Source organism: Sus scrofa, chromosome 7 (genome assembly GCF_000003025.6).
Source record: "Sus scrofa isolate TJ Tabasco breed Duroc chromosome 7, Sscrofa11.1, whole genome shotgun sequence".
Taxonomy (NCBI): domain Eukaryota; kingdom Metazoa; phylum Chordata; class Mammalia; order Artiodactyla; family Suidae; genus Sus; species Sus scrofa.
In genome coordinates this window covers 40,088,199-40,115,059 of record NC_010449.5, presented here as the reverse complement: position 1 = coordinate 40,115,059, position 26,861 = coordinate 40,088,199, and the positions used below count along the sequence as shown (strand labels likewise).

Genomic DNA, 26,861 nt, shown 5'->3' with positions numbered 1-26,861 from the left:
TGTACAGAACATCTTCCTATCATTTTGTTCATACACTATATAATTACTTTGTATGTAAATATTTTATCAAAAATATTTTGTTACGTTATTTGTTGAAGCACATGATTTTATTTCATAGCCAAGAAGTAGTTTGAATGTTTCAGTTAAATTTTTTTACACATATAATCTTACATAAGTCGGTTTAACCATTTAATAATGAAATAATTTAGTGATTTAAGCCAAATATTTTGCTTTCTTAAAAAATATTTATTCAAGTCATTCTTGATATATTCTGATTTATCATTATATTAAAAATATTTATGAAAATAAAAATAAGCCTAATAATCAGCATATGGCTCAGTTTTCTTTCTGGATACTTGTGAATAATAATTAAAAAGTAAAATCTCCTCATGTGTTTTCTTTGGTTCTGTTGGTACACTAAACTATTCTACAGTATGGTACTATAAAGAAAATATATTGTTAAATCTTTGTTACTAAATCAAGAATAATGTTATTCTGACAAGACCAGTTGTCTCTATCTAGCTTAGATAATAACATTTTAAAAATAAGGTGGGTACTAGTGGTAAAAAGTTTTGAAAATGTTACGAGTTTTCCTCCTAAAATAAAGAGAACATATTATGTGTGTTTAGTTTTAACAGCTGAGGGAATGTAAAGAATTCTGTGTGAACACTGGAGTTTTAATAATATGAAAAGGAGGAGTTTCTACTATGGAAAGAAGGTTGGATTAATGATCAAAGGTTTGAATTACATTGCCTTTCATGTTTATATAGCTTTACGAATGTACTCTCTCTAGTAGTAGTATCTGTTTTATGAGTCATCTTCTTAAATATTTTCATTTTTGTGTTGAACTCTGTAAGAATAGTTGCAGTTTTTTTCCCTGCATTTTGTCAAAAGCTGAATTACCTGAAAGCTTTACACATTTCATGAGGGGTAAAAATTAATCTAGATTGCTAGATTGCCTTTTGTAACCAATTACCTTGTCTGACATTAGGTTGGTAGTGTCTTGATGGAAGTTTTCTTGTAGATAGCTTCTTAAAATGCCGCAGTATTTTTGAATTGGGTGCCCAGGTCCTTAGTATGAATGTAAACTACTACTACAGTTATGCATTTTATGGGAAACACAATGATTGACATCATGTAGATTATTAGGGTAGGGAGGTTTTTTTCCTCTCGTAGCATAATATTGCAGATTTCTATTTTAAAAGTTTTAAAAAAGTGAGTATTCACTTTTCTTCAAAAAATTAGGCTTGGAACTGTACTTAGGAAAACTTTATAGTAAAACTACTATTAATTAAAGGGAATCTGCACTCTAGATCTTTTGGCTACTCATATGTCTAATTCTAGGATCAAATTACACTAAAACCAAAGAGTGAAATATTAATTGCAAAATACAGCACTTTTTTTCTTTTCCGCTTCACAGTGAATTCAGTTTGTTTAGATCCATTTAGGTAATTTTTACTCACTTAGTAGAAATAATGATTACCTGGAAATTTGAAGTTTAAAATTTCATAGAAAAATTTAAAAATAAAATGAGTTATAATTATCACTGTCAAAACAAAATAACAAAGTTAAAAATCACACTGTTTACCTAGATTACATGGGCAATGGATAAATTTATAGAAACTAGACCTATTTGGCGCCAAGCCAGAGTTGTTTCTTTGAGGTAATGTCTGTAAATATGTATCTGTTAACAGGTTAATTACATTCATATTTTCCCTTGTGAACAGTAATAATTTGCTTAACTGATATCAGTTTTTACTTTAAATATTTAAGTTCCTAACAGGAAAATAACATCCTTGTGTTTTACACATATAGTTTTTGATTATTTTTATCTTGTATTTTCCAACAGATGCCTAATCTCTGTTAACAGTTTTACAGATTAACATTTCTCTGTTAGTATACATGCAGAAAGCCTTTTTCCAAAAGAACTGCAGACAATACCTCAGTTAACTTATTTGTAATTGTTTTCTTCCAGGTTTACAGTTATTTTCCCAAGTTCTCTAGTCTGATGTGTGTGTGCATTCATATGCACAGGCAAATTCATGCACTTCATATTAAAATTTTGATAATTGAAAGAAATTGAGGTTGTATTTATATGGCAGATATTTAGCTTCTCTATAAAAATATGTCCGTATAAAGTTCTATGGAATATTGCAACATCATTATTTTGATTCTTCCAAAAGAAAAACAGTACATATACATGTCATAAAACCTTATAGATGATTGTTTTTGTGATTTGGCTAGCATTTTTCCTTTATTTCTTTTCTTTTTTTTTTTTTTTTGCTTTTGCTTTTGTTTTTACTGAAGCACAGAATGGATTTAATTGCAAGATATTTGACTATAAGGAATATCTAACAATAAGGAAACTAAACAAAGTTGGCCACACTCATGGTTCATATAATTTTTGAGGAACCTATAAATGTGCATTTAAATTTTTGAGTTTTTAACTAAGTCTTTTATGTAAATGTATTTTAATAGTTGATGGTATAATGATTTCATTGGGCATCATTGATGTAAAAACTGAAACGTAAGATAAATTTTTTCAATTTTGTGGTACAAATTATTTTCCTTGCACAGGATTTTTAGATGTACCTTGTTAGGACTGTCATTTCTCTCTAATGTACCTCTTAACGTATAACTTCTTAAGGGGTGGCAATAGAAGTAGTGCAGATAACAGTCTTTAAACTAATTGCCACCGTCATCTTAAATACATGTCTAAGAATAATGTAGCTGGGTAAATTTTCTGACATCAATATAATAATTTTAAGGTATCTTAAATATTATTAAATTTGTATTTAATCCATATAATAATTAAAAATATCTTAAATATTATTAAAATTGTATTTAATCCATGATTTAAAAATATCGTAAATATTATTAAAATTGTATTTAATTAAGATATGTATATATGGTGCAGAATTCCTTGTTTTGTGGGCAGTTGATATAAGAATTGAAAATTATATAATTAGAGCCCAAATCACACTTGATAGGATTTTTAGTCCTAGACTCTACTTTGGATTTGCATTTATGAGTATTAACAGGAATATAGAGTATTTATTGGAGGTGTATGAATAATGACATTTTCCCACTGCACATATTAAATGCTTACGTGGGAATTTTAATTCTGTGGCTCATTTTATCTGGGAATTGTTTTATATATCTTGGTAAATGATGAGGTTTTTATTTATTAGTAGAAGAAAGAATATTTATGAAAAAATACACTTTAGAATTAATATCCTGTTCAACAATAAGTAAACACCTGAAATGTTTGAGGTGGTGTTGCTTACAGTTAGCACTGTTCAAACCTGAATCCTACATCCTTAATAAATAATGTTAAGGGGAGACATTCCTCAGAATTCAACATAAGATGAAGATACTGTATACGATGTAGCAAAGGAGCATCTAATCTAAACTGTTGTACAGATCTTTAAAAAGTTCTGTGGGGATGTATGGCCTGTTTTCTGTGTGATTGCTGCTGAATGGACGAAAGCTTGTGGTCAACTGTAAAATTGTAAGGAAACTCCCTTTGAATAAGGTATAGAATTTCCCCATTATTCTTTTGAATTGTAACACATTAATCAAAATACATATCTGCTGAATTCTGTGAACTTTGAGATGGCAATAGATTGTGTATTAAGGTGTATATTTTCATTATGTTAGACTCCCCTTTCTAAAGATTTGTTTTAAAGCATTAAACATCTCAGATTTCATGAAGAATTTCCATCTGCTTTAGACAGCTTAGAATATTTTGCTCTTTAGAAAATACTGAGTATGGAATTTTTTGTTATCCTTATTATAGAAGGTTCATGACAATTATTTTTTAAAATAAAAATTTGTCTTCAGTGGAATTCATTGGTATAGGATAAAAAAGTATTAATAATGGGTGCTAGTAAAACCATTGCTAATTTAGGCAGATTTCCCAATAGGTTTACCCAGATACACTAAGTCTTGCATGGCAGACGACTAGAAAAAAAGTAGTTATGCCTGGTCACATTTACATTTTTGTTGTTTACAGGAAGGATTTTTTCATATGGAAGGTATTTATCTATTTAACTGTATGTGTATTATTTTTAAAGAGAGGTAGTAGAGATGGACCGTTCTAGTGAAACCTTTATGTAAAAATATCTCTAGAGACTTTTGTTAGGTAGTTGCATTTGCATTCTTAATGCTTTTGAGGAGCTTTTGCATGACCTCATTTTAACTTAGCTTTGTCACATTTTGGTGTCTTGGAACAAGGGTTAGAACAGCATGGAAGGTTGGTATTTGCATGCTTTGGAGAGGAATTTGAGATGTTACCCTATTTTGCCATCCGTGTTCAAGTATGCATGGGTGCATCATTAATCATAGGAAATGCAAAAACAAATAATCCAGTCCCATTGGATTTTTTTATGTGAATACTTACCTTTTCCCTTTTTTTGTATATGCAGTTGAGGTATTTAGGTAACCTCTAACCTTTTGCTTCAACAAAGAAGTACAGTATAAAAATATTACCACAGTTTTCATGTGAGCAGCTCTTGAGAGGAAAAAAAAAGCCCTCTAGATGAATATTTGTTGAAAAAAAAGTTGTGATACAGAATGTCTTAACTCAGCCCCAATACAGTACTTGAGGACCACCAGTGTATAAAATTGAAAGCACATGAGTTTTGAAGCACTAGAAAAGGTTTGTAATTGATTAGCGCTGCTTGAGAGTATTGAAGTACAGTGAGTTTTGATTTGTGAATGGTTCTATTCAATAAAGATTAATTCTGTGTGTTTGATAAAATCTTAGTGGCTTCAATGAGTTAGTTTTTCACCCTCCCCCCGCAGTTTATTTAACCATCAAATATTTCAGTGTTCTTTTAACAAACTGGAACATTTCTATCTTACTGAATTTAACTTTAGCATGACTGATTTAAACAAGTCAAACTATTAGTGATTAGTTTGAAGGGTGTAATTGAATAGATTGACTTTTTTCTTCTTTTAAAATAACCGAAATATAATGTGACCATGTATAATATTTCATGCCTTTCTTGTGACTTGGGACTATCAGGAGGTTCATACAAACAAAATATCTTTCTGTGATTTCTTTTAAGTCTTTTACATTTTAATATATTTTAATGTTTAAAAGTTAAATCTTTACCAATTTTTCATGTAAAATTAGGATTACTTATTATAATATAAAGTAACTTATAATATGAATCTTTGGGAATTGCATTGATATTATTAACTTTTAATATATATAGGAGTGGTATTCTACGAATGTTCTTTTTAAATCATCTCCCTGGATTTTTGGAATTGAGCTTTCTTGTTTTAGAAGCAAGTTATGACACTTTGTTACCATGAAATATTCTTGCTATGGACTATGACTGTTTTAGAAATCATTGTTCACACATCATGTTCAATCAGGCACAGAGGTTTTAGGTAGAAATTAGTCTGTCAGCGGATATATTTTCATAAATTAGTTCTTAATGGTAGGATACTCCATTAGTTACATCTGTTGTTTTAACGGACTTTATGTATGATAAATAATGGACAGATTTTGAGTAGTACAGATAATTCTTGAGATAAATGGTTTGCTGAGAGAGCAAGGACACTGAAACACTTTTTTGTCTCTCACTGTCTCTGTCTCTCTCTTGCATACACATTATTTTCACTCATTATTTTGAGGTGAGACAGTTGGTCAGCATGTGCTTTGTCCCTCGCCTAGGAAGAGCCTAATTTTAAAAACTATTTTACAAAAATCAGAGCACCTACTTTTTGACATTTCATTAGGTTGTTCTGATAATCATTACGTAAGAATTTAAAGCCTGAAGTGAGGTTTGAGACTTCAGAAAGATGACAGAATGGAGAAATGTTTGCAGTGTGATGATAACCTATACACAGTGTCCCCCACCCACCTGTAATTAGTCCGCTGTGATGGGTTCATCTTACGTTCTCTGTCCAGGCTCTCAAGTACTATTTGGGAGTGGGAGAGGGAAATTCCACTTTTCAGAAGAGAAAGAATTAGTTATAATGTCTAAATGTATATGACACGTGATAGATCATGCCTTGTTCGACACTTGGTCAAATTTCGAAAATTTTACTATAGAAATAGTTGTTAAGGATTGTTATAGAAATATAAGACTCCCTCATATGATAGCATAAAGAACATTTAAAAATATTCTTTGTGATTATGTTAATAACTTGTATGTCTAATGCTGAAGTAGTCCTTGAAATTTGTGTTGTTCCCAGTCTGGTTTGAAAATTTTTTTGTTTTTAAACAGAGGAATATTGTGAAGAGTAACTTAACTGCTTGAGATAGATGCCTGCTTCAAGTTACCCCTCCATATAACAATAGTTTTAACCATTTTTTCCCTCATCTCTTGGGTAGGAACAGCAAAAGTTTCTGTGTATAAGCTGTAATTATAATAGGAGTTGTTCATGCAGTCTAGTTGTATGTATGTTCTGTTTCCTTAATGCAGAGATTTTTACAGAAATGCTCATTATCTTTCATTAAATCGGAGAAGTAATCTGTGATTATTATATTGTATGTGTTATAACTGAGGGGCCCACTTAGAGCCACCGAGGGAGTTACTGCAGCAATTTTACATTTTTTGGTAAAATACAAAGTACATTTCCTCACCCTTTTAAGAGAAATCCTTTTTTCTCCGTCAGGTTTAATTATTTCTCTTTGACCAAAACTAAGACTGATCCTCTGGTAGCCAGTTAAAATGTGTGAAGTAGGAGGAGTAAAGGAAACTCCAATCGTTAGTTGTAAGTTATAAAGCAAAAGTTAATACAGATATACACAGCCAAAGGGTTTATTTCAAAGGATAAAAGAAAATTTTATAAACTTGCCTTGTAGTTGGAACATGTTGGACATCATAAAGAAAATCTTGTAAGTGTTTAGATATTTTACTGTATAATACCATGTTGGCTCATGAATGCTGAAGTAGTTTACTTTTGTGAAGCAACACTGACTTGAAATTGAAATATTAAGGAACTATATTTTGCCTGTTTTCTTTTAAAGTCCAGCATGACTTAATTGGTATGGCTCTTTTAAATCATGCAGGGTATCCTTTCAGAGTATTATTTTTTATGAGATGAAACGATACTCATTTTGGTAGTTCTAGAATATGATTAAAAGAATCCTAGACGTTTCAATGTTTGCTATGTGTTTATAACAAGTTCTACCAATGGAGAATAGTGTGTGGATGTAAATGAAAATTATAATTGCACGTTAAGTTAAGTTTTTTAAAGACTTCTATGAGCTTTTCATTATCCTGGATATCCTGGGCAACTCTAAAAATCTAAAAAATGGCTGTTATATACTTATAATTTTATTTCAGTTGAATATATGCCTCAACTATGTAAAGCTGTGTAGAAACAAACAGCTTAGGAAACAAAGCAGGTATCTTATGATGCAGTTTAAAATTGTAAATTTCTTTTAGTTGAGCTGGTTAAAACGTTAGTTATACTACAGGTTTATTTCTCTGTTTTACATGGTAGAGTATAATGTCAGGATAATTCTTTGGTCTGTTATTTTGTAAAATTGCTTCCTTTTTAAAGTTTGCTCAAATACTGGGAGCTGCCGGAGTGACTATTTCACAATACTTTGATTAATTTAATGTCTACTTTTATTTCAGTGAGGGTTAATGAGAATATTAAACTTTACTGTTTCAACTACCTCATTTCTATAACTCTAGAAAACATTTAGACTAATGTGAGATAATCTTTTCTGTTTCAAGTCATTAGTCCGAGAAGTAGATAAGTTACAGATGGCAAATGCAAATTGTACAGTAATTTCATTTTTCAACTTCTAGTGCAACAAAATAGCATTATTATGATCTTTAATAGAATGGTATCCGGAAAAGCTAGCAGTTTATGCAAGAAACATACCTTTATGTTTAACAGGTTCATCTCTTAGAGGATTTTAAAATATGATAACACTTACCCCAAAAGAAGTTTTGCTGACATGGTGTCACTGTGCTGAAGAGGCTGTTTGATGCCATAGTCCCTCCTTTTTTTTTCAGATAGAACTTGTACCCTCTGTTGTAAATTCTGCTTGCAGCCTTAAACTGAAAACACAAACCATACCCAAACCTTGTTTTAGTTTTACAGTATGCCTGCAGTACATAGACTTGATATTTATTTTTTTCTGTCAAGAAATTATGTAGCTGGTAACATGTGAAAAGCAAGGAAACAAAACAAAAAGAGAATGAGCAAATATTTGAAGGACCTACTATTACTGCACAGACTGTGGTTAGAGAGCACTCACTGCCTCTGTTGGTCTCGGTGGCTGGTAGTGACCTGCGGAGATTAACCATTTAAAAACCAGAGACTTCTTGCTGTCCTCCTGGAGAAAGTTTGCACCGCACTTGTGGTTCTGTGGTTGTTTGTGAGGCGAATGAAGCATTCACACAATCCAAAAAAGCAAAAGCTTTAAAACTCCTTTTTTTGCAAGCACTATTACTGGAGAGACAGAATCATGTGGTTTGTGACCTCACAGTACTCACAGTCAAGTGGGACTGCCTACCACTGTGGCTTTCCCCCCAGCTCTTGCTCTCTCTCTCTCTTCCTCTCTCTCTCTCCCTCTCTCTCTCTCTGACAAAAGGCTTGTGGTAAGGCCCTTCCTGGCATCCAGAAGGATATAGCTTTTTAATTTTTGTGACTCATGAGGATTTGGATAGAATACAAATGCTGAAGGAGCCCTAACTCCTGGAAGGTTAAGCATTTGTAGAGCAGAGCTCTGCAGTTGTGGGCTTTCCTTTCTGTCCCCCCACTCCCACTGTTTTGTGCCTCCTCCTTTTATTTAGTTCATTATTGTGTCTGCGGAAAAATGAGCAAAATTGGCTCAAGAGGCTGTGTGTGAAATTCTGAACAACAGTGATGATTTACAATAATTTACATCTTTGGATTGTATCACATTCTGGGGTCTGCTTCATATTTGCTGGGTGTTTGGAGTCCTTCTGTTTTCCTTTTTCTTGTCTTCTTAAACTTGTGAATCTGTAACTCATTGTAAAAAAGTTTACCTTTCTAAAGGTCTGGTTGCAAACTGCTTGCTGGGCTTGACTGTAATTGGCTGTCATGAAAGTGTTAGTCTGGGGATTCCTTTACAAATATTAAATCATGTCTGTCTAGTTGATGTATGATCAATATTAGATGCCGGCTTCTACAAAAAGATTAAATGTAATTAGTATCTTTTATATCATGTTTACCTTTTTCTCATGGCTAGTTTGAGGATCTTATAAAAGTGAAGGGCAAGAACTGTCAGTTATTGGATGAATCTTAGTTTTCTTTATGCTTGTAATTTTATTTTTCATCTTGTATAATCCTTTGAATAGTTTATTTGGATATTAACTTTATCCTTTGATAGGAAATCTGATACAAACATAAAATAAAATTCTTATGTTGTAATGTAGATTGTTCAATGTGATTGATTTTTCCAAGCTCAGAGTAGAGTGGGTTAACAGAAAATTGTATTTTTTGTTTATAATATAGGGTTTGAAATAAATTACAAAATGCTGTGTGTAGTAAGGAATAATGCACACAGACAGAGTATGTTAGTCGTCTCGATTTGCTAATTCTGATTCAGAAGAAAATTGGAAACATCTTTGGGAAACTATCTCCTTTTTTGCCCCTTTGGACATGTATGTATAGAACTCATTTTCTTATTAGGATGATTATATATCATAGGCAGAGAATTTCATATTTATGAATAGAGCTTCCTGTTTTCATCAGTTGAGAGCAATAGGGTATTTTTTCAACAAAAATTATGAAGCCGAACAGACCAATTTTCTAGGCATTTTTTTGCCATTTATCCACGCCACTCTGAATTTGCATGTTAGACTTCTTCCTAGTGTGATAGTAACCAGGAGTGGCACGAAGTAAATGACTGGGAGGGTGGGCGGAGACATGAACTACAAGACATTATTTGGGGTGTTTAACGGGGTAAGTGCTGGAGAATGCTAAGAGAGATGCGAGAGCCAAAATACCCCTTTGTGTGGTCATCTTAGTACTGTTCGTTATCTGCTTTTGGTTTACAGTCGGTAAAGATAAATGTACTAACATGTTTATGAGTCTCTTTACAAAAAAATAATTTGCCCAAAATATGCTAGGAACTTGTGGGAATGACTTTCATCTTTTATCATTTAAATGTCTAGAACTTTTTCATAATAAACTTTTGATGATAAAAAAGTAGAAATACATTTTAGTGTTTTATTTTAAATATAGATTTATCATGCTTTATTGTGTTCCGAAACATCTTTTACATTGAAAAGCAAAAGCTTTCATTTAATATGCAGTTATTTCTGCAAAAGAGAGAAAAGTTATTCATTTATTCTCTTTTATAAATAAGGTGTATAGCAGGATCTATATGTAATTAATATCTGAAGTAAGTTAAAGGAGGGCTTTGTCTTTATAATTTGTAGAATTTCTAAGCATAGTTCCATACGCACATACAATAGTGGCAGAATGAGGCAATTGAAAAAACTTTACTAGTTTGGTAAGTAAATGCCTTTCTTCTTTCAGAATGAGTTTTCGGTTTCTGTGTTAGGATTCTCTGACATCGTATAACTCCAAACTTTTTGCTAAATATTTTTTCCCTTAAAAATATCTTTTTAGTAAATGTTCTTTAGTCCTCCAAATTAACTATATGTATTTGAATAATTTTTAACATCTTTGTGTCTCTTAGCTGCTTGTTCTCTTTATGCACATACCCTCCTGCATATAATTTTTGGGTCCAGGTGACCACTGCTTCTTAAGAGTTTAATAGATATTGTTGAACATGTTCCTTCTGTTCTGTTGAGGCCCATCAAATTCTAACAGGACAAAGGTAGTGAAGTCATGTGCTTTAAAGTTTGTGTATTTATTATCCACACACATATAAACAGTGTACATATATGAGTTATACACACACACATATATATTCCGCCCCCCTCCCCCCCCAAAAAAAAAACAAACTGAAAATCTGTCCTCTTTGGAGCAAATGTTACTTTGTGGTAAAAATTTAAAAACATGATAACTGGTACACATTTGATAGTTGACGGTTTGATTAGAAATAGCATACACATGTGATGAAGAGAGAGTGACTCAGAAAAGTCACTGCAGATAAAGCTCTTGATTATGGATTTGTACTATGCTTAAAATCAGAAATGAAAACTACAGGGTTTTTTTTTTTGGTTTTTCAGAGACCCTCAAAACTTCATCCTTTTGGGGGATATAGTAGTATTTGCTTTATTGAAGTAAGTAACAAGTTTAGGTCTGCTGTATAAATGATGTATTGTAGTACCACGGAAATGAAATATTGCTTTGAACTTGGAAACAATTTCAAAAAGTAAGGAAGTTATTTTGCTTCCTCATTACCTTGTATTTAATAAGCTTGTCAGCATTGGTTGAACTTTTTATATCATATATTGTATATGATATAACACTGTAGCATTTTAAATGTAGCATATATCTTCATTGTTACTTTTTGAATTTTTTTGTTTTATGAATTAATGATTCTATTTTAATACAGAAGTTTTACCCATATCAATATTATGCATATTTCTGGGCTTTAAAAAAAAATTCTTTTAAACTTGTATTTGCTGCTGTTCTATTTTTCTTTTAATTGAAAACAATAGGAGCAAAATAGGTTTCATGTAGGAATTTTATAAATTGTAGAAATCCTATTTTGGCCTAAAATGTTCTTGGTGGTTGCTGATTATGAGGTTTTAGCAAGGAATTTTCTTAATTTGTTGTTTCAACTTGGTATGTGACAATTTTTTTGACTTTCGATTTGATATATAGATGTTGGAATTTGCATGGCACTTTTTGGGCCTTGTATTGATGCTTTGAAAAAACTTTGAGTAAAATATGTCTAATTTTATTAATATTTTAAATTATGATTACAAGAGATTTAATTCTGCTTCCTTATTTTAATGGGGTATCAAACCATGTACACAGCTGCACATATGTGTGGGTTGTATGTGTGCAGAAGGTTTTATTTTGTGGCGCTTAAAAAAGTTGTATGTATATATATATATTTTTATGTGGTGCTTTTTGTAATGAGAGTATTCCACCCCCCCCCCCCCGTTTTCTTTAAGTTACAGAAAAGCCCAAAGCACTACCATATCCATGATTGTTTGAACAACTTCATTTGGTTAGTATTAGCAGCTATCTGTCTAAATGTGAGATTATGTGGAAATTGGATGCCAAGAGGGAAAGTAGTGAAAGTAGTTAAACTTTTCTGTCTCCCCCTCTCTCCCCTTTCCCCCCTGCCCCCCGCCTTTCTTCCCTCTCTCCTCCTTTTTTGGTTTCTCTTTCCCTGTTTTGACATTTCTATAAAATCTCCAAAGTATATTCTTAAGGTTCTAGTAGGGGAAATTGACATTAATCTTCACTAATGAATACCTGGCAGGTTTGAAGCTTCTGACGTACATGGCAATTCATTGTTACATCTTGATATAGTACAGCTCATCTGTTAGATGGTATCGGCACCTGATTACTGAGATTTTCTTTCTTTTAACAGTTTTTAATCCCTTCCTCTGTTAATTTACTGTAGCAGAATGTTTCACATGACTTTAACACTTTAATTATGAGGATTACTTTTTTTCTCCCTTTTGACTATTGTTCGAAGTACAGAGTGATCCATACTTGTTTAATGTAACTGTATAAATAATTCATGTTTCCTATAATTACTAGAACAATTCATCTTCTATTGCTGTCATTTTTCTAAGAAGAAAAAAAAGGCGAGAACTTGCAGAAAATATGGGAAACATGCTCTTATGACAGCTGAGGATGTGGCCAGGGTAAAGCAGGAAACTACTACCCACAATGCAATGTTACATATACTACCACTTAATAAAATTTATATCAAACATGCTACTGACACAACCAAAGAAAAATAATATGCCAACTATACTGGTTAATGTACTAAATATATCTAGGGAAAAGTGAAACTAATCTTTTTGGATCCTTTGTACTTAGAGAATGTAGTTAATGAAACTGTGGGACATCATAGTACATTGGAGCCTTTGTGCTGTGGGACTTGCTTGTAGGTGAAACTCTTGTAATGAGAACTTTTTGGATATTCACTTTCCTGGAAAAGGCACAAAAGGGCACCCTTTTTCTTTCAGTTGAGTTGTTGCACTGTTAAATAGGGTCTGAGGACATCGTCATCTAGTAGGAAAAATAAAGTAAGTTATGAGATGTTCATCATGATTATTTAAACCTTTTACCTAGCCAGCTATATTTCTTTATTTACATTTTCAGTTTTGTTTGTTTGTTTGTTTTGTTTTTTGCTTTTTGTTTTTTGTTTTTTTTTGGCCAGGTTTGAGAAGGAGCTTGAATTTTTCACTGAGACATTTTTCTTTCCAAAATGATTGTTTTTCTTGCTCTTTTTATTTATCTTAACCTACCTATAGCTTACCTGATCAGTCCATATGCTTTACTGTAGGGAGGTTAGTCTAAAGCAAAAAAAACCTGCTTTTCTGAAGTGGTTGAAAAAAGATAGGAAGATATCGTCTAAAAAAATCAGGTTTTAATATATTTAGCATTTCTGTTTATAAATCTTAATCTTCTATACTCTTTAATCTGTCAGACTTTAGTAATTTTGATGAATGTAGTACCTTAGTAGTTTAAATGAATTTTGAGGTTTTTTTTTTTTTTTAAGGGAGGTTTTTAAATATTTCAATAAGGGAACATAATAAGAGTTTTTGAGTTGGTAAATGTATAGAAATTAGATAAAGACTAGAGAAGAGTATTAAGTTCATGTTATTTATGAAAGATTCCTTCTTCATACTCCAGTATAGAAATTGTCACTGTTTCAGCCCTGGCACAGTATTTGTCATCTCACCATTTAAACATTAATATATTGTCTGTCTGTCTGTATCTCTTAAGGATGATTTGCTTAATTGTTTGAAGTATTTTCTCCTTTAGAGACTGCTTATCAATAACAGCTGTAGCACTGTGGCTTTTCTCCATGGACTCATGGTGGTCTTTGGAACAACGTTCTTCAGCTTTGACAGGTGAGACAGAGGCTCTCCAGTGCCACTGCATTTGGATGAATCTAGCTGTGGTTGGAGAAAGTGCATCTTGCCAAAATGTATGGGTGAGACCACACACAGCCTTTAAAATAGTTATTGTAGGCTTATTTTTAGGGATCCATGTCTTGACAGTTCTTTTATTTGCATGCCAATTTCATTGCTGTGTATAGATTTTTCATTGGTTTCTGTAAAGGCGATTGCAGTTTTAGTTCTCTATTTGTTAAGTCTTGTGTATAATTTACATTGGAAAATACTCTGAGTTCACTCATAATTAACAATACAGAAAATATATTGAAAATGAATCACCAGAATACTGATCTTTTTGTTTTTATAAATTTGACAGTGTTCCCATTGGAAATCTCAATTTCCCAGATAGTTTAGTAGTCAAAAATTGCTCCAATTTGAACTTTAAATAAATTAGGAAAGAATTTTAAAATATTCATATACTTTAATTATATCGATAGTAAGAAAAAAATTGATTCATGCTATTCAGAAATATATGTATTTATAAGATTGCTATAATAAAGCATTGTTCAAAATATAAGTTTTACACTTTAGTAAAAGCTTGAAAGCTTCAAAACAGATTGCCAGAGAAGTCAGTTTCTCAGTGCATAGGCATAGTAATATGCCAGCTATTCGGTCTTTTTATGGAATGATTAAAACTTTATTAACTTAGTGAACTGTAAAAATTGACTACATGTTTTCTGAAAAAGTATGTTTTCAGTGACCAGTAAAGAACACTCTTTAGACTTATATAAAATATTGTTTCTTTTTTTAAAATGATATGTTATTTGGATGGTTATTTATGATTCTTATTACGTTATTAGTGATAACAGTTAAAGCTTAATTTCTTAAGTCCTGGCTGGTTTTAGTCACAAGACTTCTCACTTGATGATCAGTGAATGTTGGATTAGGTATATATATTTATAAAGAAATGTGATCAGCTACGATAAGATAGCATTTTCATCTAGATATTTTCATTGGGAAAAGAGAATCCACCAAGATAATTGGAAATTCAATTTCCTCCCCACCATTATCCCAATACCTTTCCATTGCTGAATGGTTCTGCCAGGAAAGTACTGGGGAAATTGTGTTCCTACAGCTTTTCCGGAGAACAAGTTTTTGGAAAGCGGGGAGATAATATACACAAAAAGACTGTTTAAAGACAACTTTGGCCCTTGTCTCAGAAATTGGTCATGTATGTGAACCTTGATTGGATGCTAGATTTTTTCAAAAGGTTCATAAGACATTTTTAGGATATTTGAGGAAACTTGAATATAGACTTGATATTGACGATACTATGAAATATTTAATTAGTGTGATAATACTGTGCATATGTAGGGAAATGTCCTCATTCTTAAAAGAGGTGCATGATGAATTCATTTCATGAAGTCAGTACCATACTTAAAACAAACACATACATAAAACAGATGTGGCAAAATGTTGACAATTGTTGGGTCCAGGTGAAGGGACTTTTCTTTTTGTACAATTTATTTTAGACATTTATTTTGTTATTTTTCACCTTAATAACTTTTGAAAGGTGAAGCATTTTTTTTGGAAAAGGTGTATGGGGATTGACTTCAAATGGAAATCAGATAGATAGTTGGGGAAAATTCATTTATTTGTATAGAAAATTTAAAAAAATGTGAATATAAATAACTGAATTTTTGTTTCACATTAAAACAACTAATTTTCACGACTTTATACAAGACAAATATAAATTGGAAATGGTAAAATAGTTTTGAAAATACCAATCTAAAACATTTTACATTTATGTTATTGTAACTCAGGTCTAGAACAATAAGCTAGAGGTTTTTAGAGGATTGAAATAAGCATGTTATTACTACATTATTTGTTTATTCTTAATTGGATGCTTCTAAAATACATAAAAATGCCTTTATAAGGTCATTCACATTAAATAAATAGTATTGAATTGTATTCCTGTTACTAAATTGTTTATACTATTATGCTCTTTGAAGAAGTACATTAATGAGCAGAACCCTATGTCTATATGCAAATTATTAATTCTGAATTTGTGTTATATTAGTTTACACCCTACCAGAGATCTATACATTTTTTTTTTTTTTCCTGTGGAGGGTTAGATTGTAAATATTTCTGGCTTTGTGGGCTCTAAGTTCCCTGCCCACTGCTCAATCCTGCCAGTGTAATCTGAAAGAGAGACAATAAGAAAATTAGACAACAGATAAATGAATTTTTTTCCATTTTAAATTGATATATAGTTAATTTATGATGTGTTAGCGTCTTGTGTGCAGCAAAGTGATTCAGTAATCTATCTATACACACACATATGTATTCTTTTTCAGATTATTTTTCATTATAGGTGATCACAAGACATTAAATACAGTTTCCTGTGCTATCTAGTAGGTCATCGTTGTTTATTTTATACATTAGTAGTGTGTACATAGTTGTGTGTACATGGAGAAAGTAAAAAGGTATGTTACACGCGCAGGGGAATAGGCAAGGGGAGAGGATCGGAGTAGGTTTTCCTTGGCTGTTGAGGTTAATGGGACACATGTCAATGACATTTGCTGATGGTCAAGAGTCTTGAGAGTCTGGAAAATACTGTATGTACAGAATTATTATTAGATTGCTGAAGGTCATACGAATAGATAATTTCGCTGTGGTTCAGATTAACTTCTGCAGGAATAAGTAATATTTTGAGAACTGTTTGTTCTACTTGGTGATACCATTGGCATAAGAGGAAAAGTGTGTTATCTTTGAATTATGAAGGGTATAATTTAAACTTTTCTATAGTCACTTAATAACTGTGACTTTGGATAAACCACATAACCTCTGAGATGCTATCCTAAATCATTAAAAGTGATGATAATGCATCTTGAAAGATTATTGTAAGGTTAAAATGAGATAAGGTTTAATTCCCTCTAGCATAATGCTTAGCCCTTAGTAGATGTGATTTCATTCTTTTGTCAGCTGTGGAGGTTCATTTTTTTATTTCCGTGTTGCAGATGAGGAAACAGAAGCCCAGAGAAAAGTGATGTGAATTTACCGAGTTCACACACCTAATAGGTACTGAATCTAAGATTTGAACCCAGAGCCCTCTGCCCCTCATTGCTGACTAGAATCCTGTAGAGAAGAGTTGTGTTTTAGGTGGAGTTTAGAGTAGAACATGTTTGTGATATCTGTTAGATTTTATCTTCTCAAGACCAGCTTTCTCACTTTCTCTATTTAGCTTGCAGTGTAATGGTTGAGTCAGACTTCTTGGGTTTGAAACTCGGCCTTCCCATTTATTTGCTGTGTGACTGGGTGTGAGGTATGTCACTTCCCTGGCCCTCAGGTTCCTTGTTGGTCAACTTGGAGTAGCAGGGCGTCTCTCTCAGTGGGATTTTGTGGTGTCATACTGTGAGCTGCTTTAGTATATCCAGTAAGCTTTCAGGTGGTGGTAGTCATTATTTGACATTAGAAACTAGTGTGGGAAGACTTTGGAATTGGGTAGACCTGGAATCTAGTATAACTCTTCATACTTTTAAAGCTTTGAGTGAGACTTTCATTGGACAAGTTAACTTTTTGGAAACTTAGTTTTTTTCTTATATTTAAAAAGAGATAATAAGACCTACTTACAAGATTTTTGTTGATGTTTAGAGGATAACATATTTTAAACAGTGCCCAGAAGAGTAGATTCAAAATAAATGTTAGCTTTCTCTCCCATTCTGTTCCCCACTCTTGCCTTATTTTGAAGTCTTCAGCATCCTGGTCCTTCTCCAGAAGGGACCATTTGGTCCTAGGATGATGCACTTCAGAACTGACTGCAGTGCTGCATGTGCAGTACAGCCTGTGCCTGGTGGACAGTCTACCTCACGTCTTCTGAGGTAGTTATAGGTCATATTAGCTCAGTAGCTGTCTTCCTATTTGTCCGCAAGTGAAAGCAAGAGCCTTTTTACTTCTTAAACAATTTTAAAATTTAGATTGAATTTAAAAAAAGGCAGTTGTATTTTAATATTTGAATAAGTCGAAAATGGCATGGAGTTCTCATTGTGGCTCAGTGGGTTAAGAACCTGGCATTTGATCTCTGGCTTCGCTCAGAGGGTTAAGGATCCTGTATTGCCACAAGCTGTGGTATAGGTCACAGATACGGCTTGGATCTACTGTTGGCTGTGGCTGTTGTGTAGGCTGGCAGCTGCAGCTCCGATTTGACCCTTAGCCTGCGACCTTCCATATGCTGGAGGTTCGGTTGTTAAAAAAAAAAAAAAAAAAAAAAAAAAAAAGGAAAAATTGTTACTATTAAAAAAATAATTCATACTTTAGTCCTTTCTGTACTGGTATTAACAGCTAACTAGTGAGATTTTTCTTTAAAATCTTTCAGCAAGTGTATTTAATATTTTACCTTTAGCTATGAGACTCAGCACACATGGTATAATACAGGTATTACTGATGAATGTTTTCTTATATTTACCTCCTTTTAGGAACTGAGGATAAGATAGGTAATTATGCATAACTATTTTCTAAAAAGTCTGTTAATATATTATCTGGCTTCTCAATAAATTATTGTTACAACTTCTGAATCTAAAACTGCTAATGATTAGACAGTATCTCATAGATTACTGTCTTAAAATTTACATAGTAGTTGTAAGAGCAAAATACTACATTTGATAGAATTCTTGAGGCTCACCCCCTAGGACTGAGTGGCTCAAGCCCCACTGTGTCTGTAATTCCCAGAGCCAGGACTTGATCTCAGATTTTAGTTGATATTTTCATGAAAATGGCATTATTTCTTTATATCCTCTCTTGTTCCCAAAAAGAGCATTAAAATAACTTTAAAAGTGAAAACAGAATTGCAAGATAGATTACATTAAGAAAGAGTTAGTACAATGAGGAAAAAGGAATACATAGGTGGGAAAATAGAATGGTGCTCAGGAGTCAGGCTTGTATGCAAATTGCATATGAGATATAAAAGTTTAACTCTTACTAACGTTTGAACCATCAATAAACCTGAGAACCTCTCACATAGGACCAGGAAACGGAGCACAAATAAATATGTAGAAAGTATTCATTGTGCCATTGCTTGTAGAATCAAAAATATAAAACAATCCAAATAGCACATAGGGGAATGGATTAGCAAGTAGAAGCAAAGGCATAGGATGGTTGCCGTTGGATGATCTAAATGAACTGCATCAATAAGTACTAATGTGAATGGATACGTTTTGAAAGCAAAGGAGTAACATTACTGATGCAGAAAAACCATACCATGTTTTATGCATAAGAACAGTATTTCAAAACATGGATGAGAAGGATGCATACCAACTATATAGCGGTTATTCCTGTGAAGGGCAGGAAGGATAGTGAGGGAAGATGTAGAAAGTGGATTTCAGTTATATCAAATAATGTATGTGAAAAAGTGATGGTGACCTTCCTAGTGTATTCTCAGTAATGTTCTATCTGTAAAGTAATTATCATGAAAAATTTTAACGAAAAGCAAAGAACAGTATATCATTAGAGTTAAATAATATTTGTTGTTCTTATTTTTACAGTCCTCTTTGTAGTAAATGATTCTGGGTATTTATTTACGGTAGTGATTACAAAGATGTCCCTTAGGAGTTTCTGCTGTGGTGCAGTGGATTAAGAATCCCACTGCAGTGGCTCAGGGCACTGCTGAAGTGCGGGTTCCATCCTCAGTCCAGTGCAGTGGACTAAAGGATCTGGTGTTTCCACGACAGCATAGATTGCAGCTGTGTCTTGGATTCGGTTCCTGGCCGGGTAACTCCCATGTACCATGGGTGTGGCCATTAAAAAAAATTTTTTTTTCCTTTAAAATTTAAGTAAAAGGAAGGAGTTGATGTTTGAAGAACTAGCTGAAGAAATTAACTAAGAGTGTAATGATATGTTGATATGCAGAATTGTTGAGGATGGAACATGAAAAATACTTTGGAAAACACCAAGTTTTCAGATTAGTTTCTTAAAAAATTAAAAGAAGTGTGTTACTCATTCTTTCCTCATGCTGAAACTAGACATTTTCCTGTGGATCCTATAGGGAGAACAGTATATAATTTAATATGTGTGATATGTATCATAAATAAGTACAGGATGCAATTGTAGGCACATGTCTTCCACAGCACTTGGGTATTGATTGATATTATGTAACACCAAAGTGCACTTAAGTAGAGGAGAGTAATGTTAGGTGGGAAAATGAGTTAATGGGCAAAAAGTTGTGTTCTGGTGATTTATATTTATCAAGGAATGAGTTTAAGAGTATCTTAAAATATCCCATAGCTTGGGAGTTCCCGTCATATTTTAAAACATTACTGGACATGTAGTAGTTTTTGTCCTCTATATTCTTCATCAGTGTGACATAGCTGTTATGTTTGAATATGCGATTTTTTTTTTTAATGTTAAAGCAATGTGCTGACTTAAAATGGTTGGAAACCACTATTATTGAATTGACAGACTGCATATGCTTAAGTTTTTTCTTAAATATTGTTACTTACCATCCTCAGTGATGATTCCTGAGTGGTGTATGGATTTCAGCCTTTCTTGGTTGCTAATAAGTAATAGTGACTTATGCCTTGAGGTTAAGGTGGACTTCATACGTAATGAATGGTGTCGATGTCGTGTTGTAAAGTTGAGGAGCCGAAGTTAGAAGTGTCACATAAAGGAGGTGAACCCAGGAGTTAACTGATGACAGAACTGGGGTTTTCTTTAGAGAATAATATTAGGTAAATTCTAGTAGGAAATGAGTGCTTAAGACCCCATAATTTCGTGTAATAAAATCATGAACCATAGTAATGTTGACCTGGAAGCTTTCGAAGGTAGATGTAACTCTCAGCCTTTCTCAGCTGTAAAAAGATAAAATTAGCGGAAAGCTGTGTGCAGCATATCCAACCCCGAATAACATGTTATCTAAGTATAGAAAATTAATGCTTAATATTTAAAAAAGTTACAAGATCCACAAGTATTAACTCAGTGTGGTAATTTTCCACAAGTAATAGAGTAAATCAGTTAAAATTGGGAAGCTATAGTTCAATTTTGGAAATAAAAACATTTGATTCAATGTTCACACACATTGAAAAATTGAGGTAAAATAAATTTTGCCTTTTTTTTTTTTTTTTGGCTATGCCCTAGGCATGTGGAAGTTCCTAAGTCAGGGATTGAACCCGTGCCACAGCGGCGGCCTGAGCTGCTGCAGAGATAAAACTGGATCCTTAACCTGCTGTGCCACAAGGGAAGTTTTGTCATTTTCACCATTTAAAAATGGTTCAGTACAGTGGTCATAAGTACGTTCACGTTGTTGTCTAACCATCACTACCATCCGTCTCCAGAACTTCTTCATCTTCTCAAGTTGAAACTCAGTTACCCGTTAAACAATAACTCGTTCCTCCCTCCCCCAGCCCCTGGCAACCACCATTCTATTTTTTCTCTCTATGAATTTGACTGTTCTAGGTACTTCATATAATTACAGTCATAGAGTATTTGTCCTTTTTTTTTTGGTGACTGCCTTATTTCCCTTAGCATAATGTCTTCAAGATTCATTCATGTGGGAGTGTTTCAGAATTTTTCCTTCTTTTTAAAGGCTGAATTCTATTGTGTGTATATACCACATTATGTTTATCCATTCATCCTTTCTGTGAATTAAGAAAGGTGTTCTTTCTGGGCAAATTAATTAGAAAGAGTCCCATTCTGGGCTAAAAACCCTTAACTATACAGGCTGGTGAGACGATGACACCAGGCATTAAAAAACAAATAGCAACCACTCCCTTTTTCTGGTATACTTTGCCTCGCACCAGAGGGCACCCCTGGGTAGTTCAGCTTTACTTACTCTCTCAGCCAGGTGCTTCTGAGCAGTGTATAAATCCTCTCACCAGGGTTGATAGTCCTCATTTATGTTTTTCATATCTTTGAAACCAGGTGCCTTATACAATCCTTTATTACCTTTTTTTTTCATTCGTTTGTTGTACTGATCAAAAATATACAGTACGTGGTAGTAATTGTGCTTGGTACTGGAAATAAAGAATGGATAAAGGACATTAGAGTGTAATAGTGGTAAATGGATGAGCAAAACAACACAAGGATGACAGAGGAGGGATACATAACTTCAGGGGATGGATGTGGTACTTAAACTGAATTTTTAAGAGAGTAATTATAGCTCATAGTTGAAGTATATCTTGCATGGCTTACATTCTTTTAGGCTTTATATATATTAACCCATTTACATCTCAAAAAACTTACACCTTCCATTGTTATCACGGTTTACATATAAAGAAGTTGTGACACACAGAGATAAGGACTTTGCCAAGATGATAGAGGATTTAGTTCAGTTTTTTTTTTTTTTTTTTTTTTTTTGTCTTTTTGCTATTTCTTGGGCCACTCCCGTGGCATATGGAGGTTCCCAGGCTAGGGGCCGAATCGGAACTGTAGCCACTGGCCTACGCCAGAGTCACAGCAATGCGGGATCCGAGCCGCTTCTGCAACCTACACCACAGCTCCTGGCAACGCCGGATCGTTAACCCACTGAGCAAGGGCAGGGACCGAACCCGCAACCTCATGGTTCCTAGTCGGATTCGTTAACCTCTGCGCCACGACGGGAACTCCACTTAGTTCAGTTTTGAGTAAGGATTCAAATTCAGGTAGTTGGCCTGAAAATCTGTGCTCTTAAACATTTTGCTGGATTGTATTTCAGGACTCGTGGAGTTCCAGGATTGGGAGAGGCGAGAGAGTTGTGGCACAAGTGGTGGTCATTGTGGAGTCCTTAAGGAAGATAAATTTTGGAATTCCAAAGAGATGGACTATCCAGATGGAACATCATAGGCAGTGTGGTCGAGGCTTGAGAGATCATGACCATTCTGAGGGAACTGCAGGTTCTCTATCTGGCCTTTGGCTGGTGTTTGTGAAAGCGTGATGGGCAGTGAGTCTGGGAAGTAGGTGGATTTAGATAATGAAAGACTGTATACCATGCTGAAATCCTCCACAGCTTTGAGGATGGTAGTCTGTATTGGTTCCCTTCGCCTGCATCTAAGTCAGACTTCATCTCCATGTCTGCCTTCATTTATATCTCTCTGAATGGAGGGGATGGAGATGGGCTGGCTCATGTGGTTGAAGATAAGATTACAGACATCTTAGGGTCTCCATCATATAGGGCCTTTAATTACATAAGTGAGGAGCAGGGTTCCACAGAGTTTTGATTCATGACAATTTTCCCATTGTAGTTGAGATCTGAAAGTTTTAGATTTTGTGAATTATTTGAATATTTTTTTTTCCAGAAAGTTATTCAGATATTCATCGGTTTTACTTTTGAAGTATTTAGTTACCAAAAATATATATCACAACTCCTCTGTTAAATTATTTTTGTATTGCTTAAAGGTCAGAATAAGCACTTTCTGTGTTTACTGTCTTATTCACGAATGATTTATGGTTGTCCTCAATATGTCTGCTTGTTGTCCAAGAATGCCATAGTCAAGTGTTTTTTAACTGATTGTTCTGTCATTCTTCATAATCATCTTTATTGAACAAGTCACAGACTTATCATTGTACTCTCCTCAATGTAGTACTTGCTCATAAATTGTAGTGCTTTGAAGAAATCATTCAATTCTTTTGAAATGACATTTAAAATGAAATCAACTTGTAGTTGTTAGAAAAAGTAACAGCTCTGACTTTGTAAGCTACTGTTAGTGGCTTTGGAAGCTAGTTGGTTAGCTAGTTGTCATAATGAGGTCATTTTCCAAAAGAAGATGAAATCATTTGCCATCTTGTTTTAGTCATACTGGGCTTTTTCTTTGACCAAATATTTTCAAATTACACATTCCCACCTACTTATTTTCATACTTGCTAATACCTTCATGGAATAAGATAATGATTGAACCTTTAAAAGGCAATACTTTATACTTTACATGGTCAGTATGTGATTTTTACCATAGTTAATGAAAGACCTCCATAGAGTAGAAATATTACTAATTCGTTTTTCCTGATGGGAGAGCCATATAGTATGTCGTACTTTGTGTGTGAATCTCAGCACATAGAATTTGAATTGTGCCAAGAATTGTGTTCTCCTGAGTAGGCCGGTGATCTAATCAGATCCATGTAATCTTTACCTGCTTGAATTCCTGTTGGCTTCGCCGTTGATCACTCTAAATTCTCATCTAGTCTCTGGCCCTCCAGATCCACTTGTTTTTTTTTTTTTTTTTTTTTTTTTTTTGTCTTTTGTCGTTGTTATTTCTTGGGCCGCTCCGCTCCCTCGGCATATGGAGGTTCCCAGGTTAGGGGTTAAATTGGAGCTGTAGCCACCGGCCTACGCCAAAGCCACAGCAACGCGGGATCCGAGCCGCGTCTGCGACCTACACCACGTTAACCCACTGAGCAAGGGCAGGGACCGAACCCGCAACCTCATGGTTCCTAGTCGGATTCGTTAACCACTGCGCCACGACGGGAACTCCCAGATCCACTTGTGATGGAAAATTAATAATAAGTAGTAGAGGTAAGAAGTAACTATCCCAGTCATTCCTGTCTGTTTTTACTGGTGCCTGAATTTCTTCAGAGTTATGGCCCAGATAAATCTGTAAATGTGTTTTAGTCTTATGATTACAGACGTATGAGAAGAGGTAATTCTAGATATTTGATGACTGTCTGATCCAAGTGTCCTTTTCTTTGTAAAGGAAGAATAATTATTATGGTTGTGTTATATAACAATAGAAAAATAGTTATATATAATTTAGAAAGATACTTCTAGTAGTGAAAACCATGAGGTGTTAGAATCTATCTGTAAAATAATGATTAAGCTAGAATCAGTGGGGTAAAGTGCAGAGCCCAAACTAGATTGAGTTGCATTTACTGTTAAGACTCACAAAACAAGAATAATTATTAAATAATGTCACATTGGATTAAAGAGTTTAATGTAAAATTAATATTATAAGAAAAATGAACTCTATCTTTAGAGGTCTTGTAATTAAAATATAGTTTCCTGACAAAGTACTAATGTTAAAGTAGTAAAAGGTACGTATCTTGTATAAGTCATCGGGTGTCACAGTAACGCTGTATCACAAACAGCTTCAAAATCTGATTGTTGGCATACAGCACTCAGTGTCTATTGCCCATGTGCCTGGGATGATCAGTTAGGCAGCTCTGCTGATCTGTGAGGCCTTTGCTGGAATAACTGTTTGACTTGGTTTTAACTTTATTTCATCATTCAGCAAGCTAGCTTAGGTTTGTTCTCGTGGTGATGGCAGAAGTCTAATAAAATTTAAAAAAGGCACTACATTGTGAAGCCAATGTCTTAGCGGGGGTACCATCACTTCCACTCTAATCTCTTGGCCAAAGTAAACCACAAGGGCAGCTAACTTTCCAGGGGGAGGAAATAGACATTATCTATCTCTTTAGCGAGAGGAACTGCAGAATTATGTGGAAAGGGTCTAGAAATAAGGGGAGGGGTGAGGAATTGAGGCCCGTTACAGTCAGCCTTACGTACCGTAAAGCATCAAAAACCCGAACAAATGAACAGTTATTATTTCAGTGCGTAGTTCTCCTCTCTTTACGTATCATTTGATCTTTTTATACATGGTTTTATAACTGGAGTTCCTTTTGTTCTCTTTTTAAAAATACTATGAATTTACTTTCAGTGCTCGTAAATATATTTCTATATTACAGTTTTTAAAAGCTGTAATTTTTTAATACTGATTTTTAAATGTCAAATGATCCTTACTTACTTTTGCTGTATCACCTTATTTATATGTCTGGATAGCATTTTGATGTATATTTAGTCCAAGTAGTTTTATTCACCTTTTAGTCTTTTTAATTTATCTATGTTTGTGTAAACTTTTGGTGTAGTAAACAATGATGCTGCAAATGTTCCTGCAGTAAAATCTCTCAGCTCATTCTTTGTATAAATACTGTGACTGGAATTGCCGTATGAAAGAGCTATTTCTGGGGGAAAATAATATGCACATCTATCCATTTATGTATTTGTTTGCATATAGATTTAAAAAAAAACTCTGGAAGGATATACAAAAAAAGAGATGGTATTGGTTGCCCCTCAGTTAGGGAACTGAATAGAGGGCAGGAGAGGGTAGGAGGGAGATTTTTCACTCTGTATAACTTTTTATTTTGTGACTCACTGAATATTTAGTCATGTAGATGTATTTAGTAACAAGATGAATTTTTAAACTTTTATTTTGGATTAATTTAAGCTTTTCAGGAAAGTCCCAAAAATGGTTATGATGAATTCATGTATACTCCTCACCCATGTTTCCCCTACTGTAACAACTTAACTATCTGTAGTACAATTATTGAAACCAGGGGATGATAGTTTTTATACAACAATTCACTAAATTATAGATTTTATTTGAATTTCATCAGTTTTTCTCTAATCTCCTTTTCCTGTTCCAGGAATCAGTCTAGCATCATCCCACATTGCATCTACATGGTCTCTCTCTTTGTCTTAGTCTTTTCCAGTCTACGACAGTTCTCATTCTTTCTGTGTCTTTCATGACCATGATATTTTTGATGAGTACTAGCAGCCATTTTGTATTATATCTAAGAGATAATTTTTAAGGGGACTTTTTACAACAACAAATTGAAAGTTATTTTCTAAAAAAAATTGAAGGAAAACATACATAGTAAAGAACACAGATCACAAGTGTATAGTTGAATGAATTTTCACAAATTGAACACACCCAGGAGACCAGCATGCAGATCAAAAATCAGGGTTGCCTTCATCTAAGAAGCCTCTCCATTCGTGCCCTCTTACAGTACTGATCTCTCACTACCCTATATCCGAGTTCATTTTATGAAGCTAGTATTTTCCTGATATCAAAACCAGAAGTCACAAGAAAACTACAGATTATATTATCTCTTACAAATGTAGTCACAAAAATCCTCCAAACTTCTAGCACCCTGCAACATATAAAAAAGATTACA

The 26,861-nt window shown here is 33.7% G+C and overlaps 2 protein-coding genes across 6 annotated transcripts in view; one reads left to right on the top strand and one right to left on the bottom strand.

The window, feature by feature from the left end:
• RUNX2 (runt related transcription factor 2) overlaps nucleotides 1-8,479 on the bottom strand; it is a 246,724-nt gene extending 238,245 nt beyond the window's left edge. For all 3 annotated transcript variants that reach the window (XM_003482203.4, XM_005666073.3, XM_005666074.3), the window contains exons 1-2: nucleotides 8,237-8,479; nucleotides 7,913-8,036 (exon numbers count right to left, since the gene is read on the bottom strand). In XM_003482203.4, coding sequence (XP_003482251.3) covers nucleotides 7,913-8,036; nucleotides 8,237-8,374 — 262 coding nt within the window. In that variant the 5' untranslated portion in view covers nucleotides 8,375-8,479. The remainder of the gene's footprint in view (nucleotides 1-7,912; nucleotides 8,037-8,236) is intronic.
• The window catches only part of SUPT3H (SPT3 homolog, SAGA and STAGA complex component), a 397,821-nt gene that overhangs the window by 46,064 nt on the left and 324,896 nt on the right, over nucleotides 1-26,861 (top strand). The gene's annotated exons all lie outside the window — the stretch shown is intronic.